The sequence below is a fragment of the Malus sylvestris genome, chromosome 6 (genome assembly GCF_916048215.2).
Source record: "Malus sylvestris chromosome 6, drMalSylv7.2, whole genome shotgun sequence".
In the NCBI taxonomy this organism is placed as follows: domain Eukaryota; kingdom Viridiplantae; phylum Streptophyta; class Magnoliopsida; order Rosales; family Rosaceae; genus Malus; species Malus sylvestris.
The window spans coordinates 18,024,678-18,033,261 of NC_062265.1; the positions used below are offsets into that span (position 1 = coordinate 18,024,678).

General features: G+C 37.8%; 1 protein-coding gene across 3 annotated transcripts; it reads right to left on the minus strand.

The window, feature by feature from the left end:
* Positions 1-594: 594 nt before the first annotated feature.
* Positions 595-5,615, minus strand: LOC126625698 (plant UBX domain-containing protein 8-like). Of its 3 annotated transcripts, none has more exons than XM_050294755.1 (11): positions 5,413-5,615; positions 4,354-4,424; positions 3,660-4,248; positions 3,481-3,561; positions 3,292-3,407; positions 3,008-3,215; positions 2,703-2,891; positions 2,500-2,631; positions 1,299-1,442; positions 1,158-1,214; positions 595-988 (listed from the first exon to the last, which is right to left on the minus strand). In XM_050294755.1, exons 1-11 carry the CDS (start codon positions 5,494-5,496, stop codon positions 881-883), a joined length of 1,779 nt encoding a protein of 592 aa, XP_050150712.1. In that variant the 5' UTR covers positions 5,497-5,615; the 3' UTR covers positions 595-880. The 3 variants fall into 3 exon arrangements, with proteins under 3 accessions (XP_050150712.1, XP_050150713.1, XP_050150714.1); XM_050294756.1 differs by having other exon boundaries at positions 595-1,059; XM_050294757.1 differs by having other exon boundaries at positions 4,354-4,452; positions 5,413-5,569.
* Between the last annotated feature and the right edge of the window lie 2,969 nt (positions 5,616-8,584).

Here is an 8,584-nt window from a genome sequence, read left to right on the forward strand (position 1 = left end):
GGGAGAAACTTCGATGACACAAGTATAACACCCCTATGGCGTCTCATACTGTAAAAGTTGCTCTCCTCACAAAGCCTTAACCGTATAAAGCTCAATAGGTCGGCCTCTACACCCAAAGGTTCCAACCGGATCTTGCATATAAGCATTCCTTCTCCTCGTCAAATTATGATTTTACATGTGCATAAAAACTCTTCTTTTCAAAATTTTCAAACAAAAATTTTAAAATAATTTTTATGATTCTCCGAAGTATCCGATACTCCCAACATTTTAACCGTTTGATCTTTGATCCTAACACACAAAAGACAAAGACTCAATGGTTAAAAAACTTGGGATACTCAGACGCAACATAAATTTTTTGTATATTTTGATTAGTTATTGACATCTTTGATTTGCAAGTGCCAAAAATGTACATGCTACGTTCACGGAGCCAACTAGTGTTTGATCCGCGACCTAATGCCAATGTTGAGTGATGGGTGGTCGGAAATCGTGTCTATAAGCGGTAGCCGTTTCACATCTAAAAGCCACAAGATGAACACACACAAGGAAAAATCATGCAAAATAGCGGTAGTAATAAGAAAACGACATCAGAACACATCGTTGAAAATTCTGAACGCATAGGATTGAAGTTCAATCTAATGTAGTACCACAGATATAGAAAACATTCCCCGAAACTAGTTAACTATAGTGGTACTGATGGAAACATAAAATGACCTTAATTATTCTGCATTTAAATTTGATTCTGCCCATGTCCTCAAATCCATGTATGAAGCATTTCATCCAAACACCCCCCAAAAACCAATTGAAAACCAGGATTTCATTCAACAATACATGCAGATAAAATAAAACTGGGTTCTACCTTTCTACATTTTAGAGCCAGCTGCTATATCGACTCCAAAAACAAAGCTTCTTGTTTGCTGGTAAGTCCAAGTTCACTCAGCGTCAATGCACTTTCTCCTTCGCTAAAAGCACGCCTGGGGAATGGCCTCACCTGTTTACAATTAACATCTCGAGATGTTTAGGATTCATTGCATTCGTACGCAGTTTTGTTCTATTTTCTCCCTGAAAACAATTAAATCGGTATAACAATTTCCAAAGATTGACAACATGGAATCACTGAAAGTTAAATGGGTATTGAATAAATTTCCAACTTTACTCACCACTCTATAAGAGCCAGGTTTGACCCTTCTGCCAATGTCAATAAAGTCAAAAAGAGACTGCAAACAGTCACACACTTGTTTAGCAAGGAGGATGGGCAAAGAGTTAATTCAGTTAAAGACATGTACATTCTCAACAATTACCTGCAGCTTGTCTGTCCTGAGAAATCGACGGCCGTGGCGGCTGCCATCTGGCATTCGCACCAGAAGGGTTACAGCATTCTCATCATCTGATGCTGGTTCTTGAGGGAGAGTAGCTTCTTTTGCTGCTAATTGTCTCTCCAATTCCTGCAAGGAAGGCTCATAGAGAATGAAGATATTAGCAACTCTGAAAGTAGAACTCACTGAAAAAATGAGTTGTCCAATTATGTCTCAGCGTCACTGTCAGTACACACGAACATACGCAGTGAATGCAAATTTTTCACATTAAAGTACTAATTGCCCACCACATTTGGGAATTGTAATACCATCTGAGCAGAAAGTGTCACTCATACCAAAAAAATCTCCGACACTAAATCCATGGATGAAAACCAGAATTTCCAAAATGCTTAAATTCGTAATCTTCTTTTACATAAAAGTAAACTAATTATTGTCCATTAAGTTCTTGATTCAGTCTCCATAATAAACTTTAGTTCCTAACTCCGCCTGGCTTAAAAATACAGGATACTATATAATTCATTGGAGTAGAAACTACTAGTCATTTTCCATCTCAAATGTCAAAAAGTTTGTAATTTTATTGGCAAAACGACACCTACAACTATTTATAGAGAAGTGGCTCCATTCATTCCCATCCTAAATTTAAAAAAAAAAACTCATTCATTTTAAAATTCCCACTTCTTATCTTTTTCAATTTAAAAATGAAGAATGAAAATAACAAAAAGTAAGGGTGGTGAACTTTTCAAATTTTGAGAAAAATTGAAAATAAAAGAAAAATAGGATACGAAAAAATGTTCAAGATGGGATGCGCATATGGAGTAGAGCCACTTTTTAGAAAACTCACTAAAGGTCGTACCCAGTGCACAAGGCTCCCGCTTTACACAGGGTCTGGGAGAGGTGAATGTCGGCTAGCCTTACCCCCATTTATGAAGAGGCTGCTCCCAAGTCTCAAACCCGAGACCTACCGCTCTCGGGTTCGAGACTTAAATGAATAGAGAAAAAGGTCCTGTTTAGAGCTGAGTTGATTAATCATACAACATACTGCTAATTAGAATAATTTAAAAGGAAAAAAGCCAATGAACGATCCTTGCAAGAGTGATATATGTAGAGAAAAAGACAGAGAGTGACATAACCAACATCAAATAATCTAAAACTAATAAAAGCATGTGTGCATATGTAGATATAGTACCTGCTCCTCCTTGATTTTCCTCCTCAATTCTTCCTCTTTTAGTCTGTCTTCTTCACGACGAGCTTCAGCTTCCACAATAGCCTTCAATTCTTTTTCTCTGTCAGCTTGAAGTGATGCAAGATATTCATCGTCCTGCACGTATCAAGTTAGTACAACCAGTCACACCACTTTTGGTGGCCAACCATTATTTCCAGTATTTAAACCTGTTGTTCACATATCAACCGTTGTGCTGTAAGAGAGGGTGAAGGAGGACGAGGTGATGGCCAGACATATGAACCGTCAGGCCGCATAGCATAGGGAAGGCGATATCCAGTCCCTTCAGGAATTCCACCAAACATTGCAGCCTCAAGCATCACTGCTTCGTCATGCTCCTCTGAAGAAATGCCTCCCCACTTCAATTATAAAAACAAGGTCCAGTTTTACTTGGTGTAAACATTTATCAACATGATCAATTAACAACAATTTCAAACACTCACCAGAAGTTATAATATCATAAAGAAGAAGATACCTCAGAAGGGAAGACGCTGTCACAGTGCCTAGGATGACTACCCATATCCTGCTCTCCAGGACTTGAAGGTGCATTATCCTCATCAGCTCCAACTTCTTTTGCAGTCTCCACATAGCCAGAAGACATGCGCATGGACCTATGTCTGACAAGAGGCTGCTCCTCCACATCTTCAGTTTCTTCTTGGATGGATGAGCTTCCTGCCTCCAACCTAATACACTTAAACCACCCTCATCAGATATAATGTTATAACACTTCAATAGCAAATAGCAACACAAGAAATATACCTTCCATTTGATGCTGCTAACTTTCCCAGCTCCACCTCAGCTTCCTTAGAAGGTACAGTTTCTGATGGGCCAACATTTTCCCCCTGGCCACGCAATGTTTTCTCTTGTTCTGCTGTCTGCACTCGGTTCATGTTAAACGACATAATATGGATACCAATAAGGAAAATCAAACAAAAATGGAAAACAAACCTTCAGTGACAATGAAACTGCATGTGCAAGTTCAGGATCCTCTAGCTGAGGCGGCCTTTGCTGAGGCCGATTATCATCAAACTGCGGCATCAAGAAGAGAAGCAATACAAAGACAATCACTTATTATATAAACCATGAACACAAGGTCCAACCCAACAGCTGTAGGCTATTGCACATACACTTGAAGCACCAAACTGTTGATTTGGTTGGTTTTCTTCAACTTCGCGTTTTGAAGCCTCAATTGCAGCTTCAATCATTTCTTCTTCAATATCATTGCTATAATCCTGCGCATCATCAAATCGGGGAGCACTAAGTCCAAAATTTGGGTGATGAGATCCATCACCTGAAGACATATCTTGCGGTTCACTCCTTTGCCCAGCCTGAACAGTTGGGGCAGCTGGAATATCATCATCATCTTCCTCATCAATTATAACAGTCCCAGGAATACCTGGGCCATATCCCTGCTCTGTTCCAGTGACATCATCAATGATAGGATCACGGCCAGAATGGCCAGATGGTTGATCACCATCTTTGACTTCAATGGGGATCTCCCTCACCTCTCTTGGACGAGTAACAAATGGAGTACGGTTTGTAAAATCTGTACTACTATCAAATATGGTTCTACCAAAGTGTGGATTAAGACTAGAAAATGGATTCATATCAACGGTTGCAGATAGAAGTGATAGAGGATCTCTCCAAGGTCCAACTGGAACTGGATCATCGATATCCATAAAATCATCTTGAGCTGAAACAGGTGTATCATGCACGCTGGACATGAAAAGGCATAAATGTTAGAGCTGGGGGCAACGTCCAATAGTTGATGATATGTCATACTAAATATTTAATAATGAGCAACTGCAAATGAAAGCATACTTCACCGATGTGCTTCTATCTCCTTCAGTAAAGTACGCATTCACAGCTGCATTGAGATCGCCACCATGCTCCTAATTGCACGCAAATACAACAGAAGATCTATAAGAAATAATAAATAGGTCAACATGCTAAAGAAATTATATTTTTATTCATTTTCAACTTAGTTGTCTAATAAGTCAAACAGGAAAGAGCTTCCTCAAAAATCCAAGAGACTAAAACATAAACCTAGTCAAATATAAGTTAAATAGTTTGCTTGTAATAGTAATTGGGTAAGAAACAACCATAGTTCATATGAAGGTTGTATAACTTGTATTAGATGGAGCTGAAGTAAGTTGTCTTTCTCACTACAAAGTATTGAGGCATCCAACTCCAAGAAAAAAACAGTTGCAGCATAGATACAACCAGATACATTCAGCATCTATAGTCACGGTACCAACTTATCAATGGCTGTAATCAGATACAGTTGAACCGACTATTCAACACCCAAAAAGTTGTGCAGGTACCAGTACAGTCACAAACCCTCTAACTTCAAATAATCCAACGTCTAACCAACCATTCACTACCTCTAATACCCATATTTCTAGCATTTAACTGATCAAAGAGAAAACTAAAAGCATAACCCTTTAACCGTACAATGGTAATCTCACTATGCTAAAACAACCATCTATCCTCTACCCGCTGTCCATTCACAACCCTAACAAAAATCTTCAATTTTTTTTCGTGATCAATCGAGTAGCGCAAGTAACTCCGTTTCTACTTCAGATTTCCATAATCAAGAGCCCACCATTTAACTATAATTTTTCAATAACTTTAGCAAAGAGTAGTTCGCTGATGAATAATACAATCAAATAGCAATCCAATTAATACACACTTTATCTCAACGAACTATAGTCCACATCCAAATTTCAAATATTCTAAATAAACATCAATCCAAATACTCTCCAACTCAAAACTCCCAATTAAAATTCACAACCCAATGCAACATTACCCTAGAAATCGAGAATTAATTCCGCGATTCGGATTCAAAACTCAGAATTGAATTGGGAGTTGAAGAGTTACCTCGAGCTTTTGCACGGCGATGGTTTCGGAAGCGCCCGTGATGTTGATGAAGGTCTCGATTGCTTCCTGATTAGGCCTCGCCATGGAAGAACTTCAAGTAATTTTTGGAGCTCCGATTCTCAGTGTTTGCTGGTTTTTAGGATTTCTGAATTTTGTTCCGGAGTGTTTTCTGAATTTTGTGGAAATTATGGGCTGTATTCTGTGTTTATGTGTATACACATATATTGGGGGCTAAGGCCGTGTTTGGACTACAGTTTGTTTGGGATTAAAAAAAAAAACTCTCGAATTAACGATATTATCTACAATAAGGGAAGGATGTGAGCTTAGCCCCACAATAGGCTAACACTAATGTGGTTCAAATTCGTCCTTGGCAAAAATCACACCTAATACCTTTCACTTACAAGTAAAGAAGAATACCACTAGACCGTAGTACAGTGACAAAAACTTTAGTATTGAGATTCAGTAATATTTCGCTTTATTTGTAAATTAAGGATACTAAGTTCAACCTTGTGAGAAACAATGGTTACGAAAAAATTATAAATAATGGGGTTAAATTAATTAAATTCTTGTTGAGACTTCGGGTTCCATTTCGGTTGTAGATGTAACCAAACCACCATCAAGAATATGGAAGAAAGAAATAATAGAAATCGACTATTAAAGTTGATTTAAGTAGAATGATTCGTCTTAATTATTCTAACTCGTTCAGTGTGTGACTTAGTCCGGTTTCTAGCATATGTCATTGTATTTAAACTAAAAAAAAAATAGCAAAATCAAAAAGTTTAAATGGTGAAAGTGTTTTTCGCACAAGCGCAAAAAGCATCGGAGACACATCGCACAAGCGTACCCCGGATAACTTGTTGACACTTGACACATCGTACAAGCACACCCCGGATAACTTGTTGACACTTGACACATCGTACAAGCACACCCGGATAACTTGTTGTCTAAGAAGGCTATAAAGGACACATCAACTTGGGTTTAATAGTAAATTTGCATACTAGGCATGAGGCTCCTTTCTTTTGGAAAAGAAAAAAGATAATGAGAAGAAAATTTGAAATCTCAAAAGCTCGTAATCAGTGGGTCAGAAATTTTGAGTCAAACTCGTACGGTACGTCAAAAAATTTTAGCTCAATGATTCTTATAGAACATGGCTCTTACGGCTATTTGTGAAAGGCTTAGCTTTGGTTGAGTTATATTGCAAGTGAAGTTGGCTAGAGAAGTGTATTTTGAAGGATGATTTTGTGAAAACATGTTCATTTGAGCAACATCATATAGCATGCAATTAACAATTAAAGGCGGAATCATGCTTGCATGCACTCAAAAACAAAACATTACCTATGAAATTCAAAGCCTAGTAGATTGGTGAACCAAGACTCAACTCAAAACAAAGTGAGTTGAGAAATTATATCTTTGTAGATTCCTCTTTGCATAAGCAAAGGCTAATCACCCAAAGAGAGGGCCTTCATTCCTTGCATATTAGATCTATGGATTTGGATGGATGAAATGGTTCTCCAAGTTCCCAAAATTAAGAACCTCTAAGTCTCCACACCAAGGTAAGATTGATGAAGAAATGAGTGACCTTGGAGGAGAAAGATTACTAGATAATCCCCTCCAAAGGGGCCGGCCTCTTTAGAGAGAAATGAGAGCTTTGTGTTCTCTCCAATTTCTTAAAAAGAAACCCTTAATGAATTTTGGCTATAAAGTTCTTTATATAGTCACTTCTTTAAGTGACCTAAAGAACCAAAAACCCTAATTCATATCAAATGGCCGGCCACAAAAGGGATTTGGGCTTTTGGGCCCTTGTGAATCTTTATTCATTAAATTGTCATACAACTTAAGTCAATGGACTTGACGTTCGAAGCCCATTGGGCCTTAAGGTCCAAAACTATCCCGAGGTCTTTAACGAACTTGTTCATTTGATTAATTAACATATTAATTAATCCTTGCCATAAACAATTAAACCATTTAATTATTCTTACTCATCTCCATTGTTTCTTCAATCTCCACCTTACACGGTGTACGATCCATTAGGTTCCTTTTAGCAAGGCAGTGGGCGATTAAAACCCTTTCAAATCGATTGTGAATTGAAACTTACTTTCAATTCTCCCTTTAGTGATTATACACGTTTAGGGCTTCCACAAACCATAAGTGACACCTAGCAGCATATCATGGTTACCCAAGCTAATCAGAAGAGGTGGAGAACCTATTCAGTTTAGGATTACAAATGCAATACGGTCTTTCTCTAATACAATACTCTTGACCACATTGTTTGGTTTGATAGTTTATTCATGTCTACTATCCAATGTGATTCGTGTGCTTATATGATTACCTTGAATGTGATTTGGAACGACTTCCTAAATCTCATTCATACTCTGCCCAGAGATTCTTAATCATATCATAGAGTATTCTCCCTCAAACAGTTTGAAGGTTAGAGATCCCTTGTTGCGCATTCACTTGCCTCCATGGCTAAGTGGCTTAACCCCAACTATGTCGTGGACACCCTCCTTTTGGAGTGATTTTTGACATAATCAAAGATCAAGGACTTAACCACAAGACAACTATGATGCATCAGGTCAAAGGACTACTTTGCATTATCCCAACCATGAGTTCTCATGTGACATGAATATGAGAACTCTTCGTTGATCGTGTTCAGTGAACTCATTCTCTATTGAGCACCTACGTACTTGTCCTGATGTCACACACACCAATGACTCGAGACTAGTCACTCTCCCTGAGAGAAGACACAGCACGTACTGATCTTAACGGACTGTCAATGCCCAATTGGCAATCCTATGATCAGGAACGTTTAGGATATGTATACGAAAGAATGGTCTCATGAATCTAACTTCTTTAGATTGCATTCTCCCAATCACATATTCCTTGGACTTATCGTTTAAGCATATAACATTTATATGAGACGGCTTAAAACAATAATCTTTGCCCTTTATATTTAAACTACATTAGTTTAACTTGTGAAATGTCCGTAAAGTATCATCATATGATTGGTTTTAGGGCACATTTCCAACATATTTTACTCTTAACACTAGGTTTAAAGCCTTATTATCGTAATTTACATATATTTAATATAATTATCACATCATTTGTCAAACAAACAGATAAAAACACTACATCCAATTGTACTAAAACTCTATTTATTTGAGAAGATTTGGTG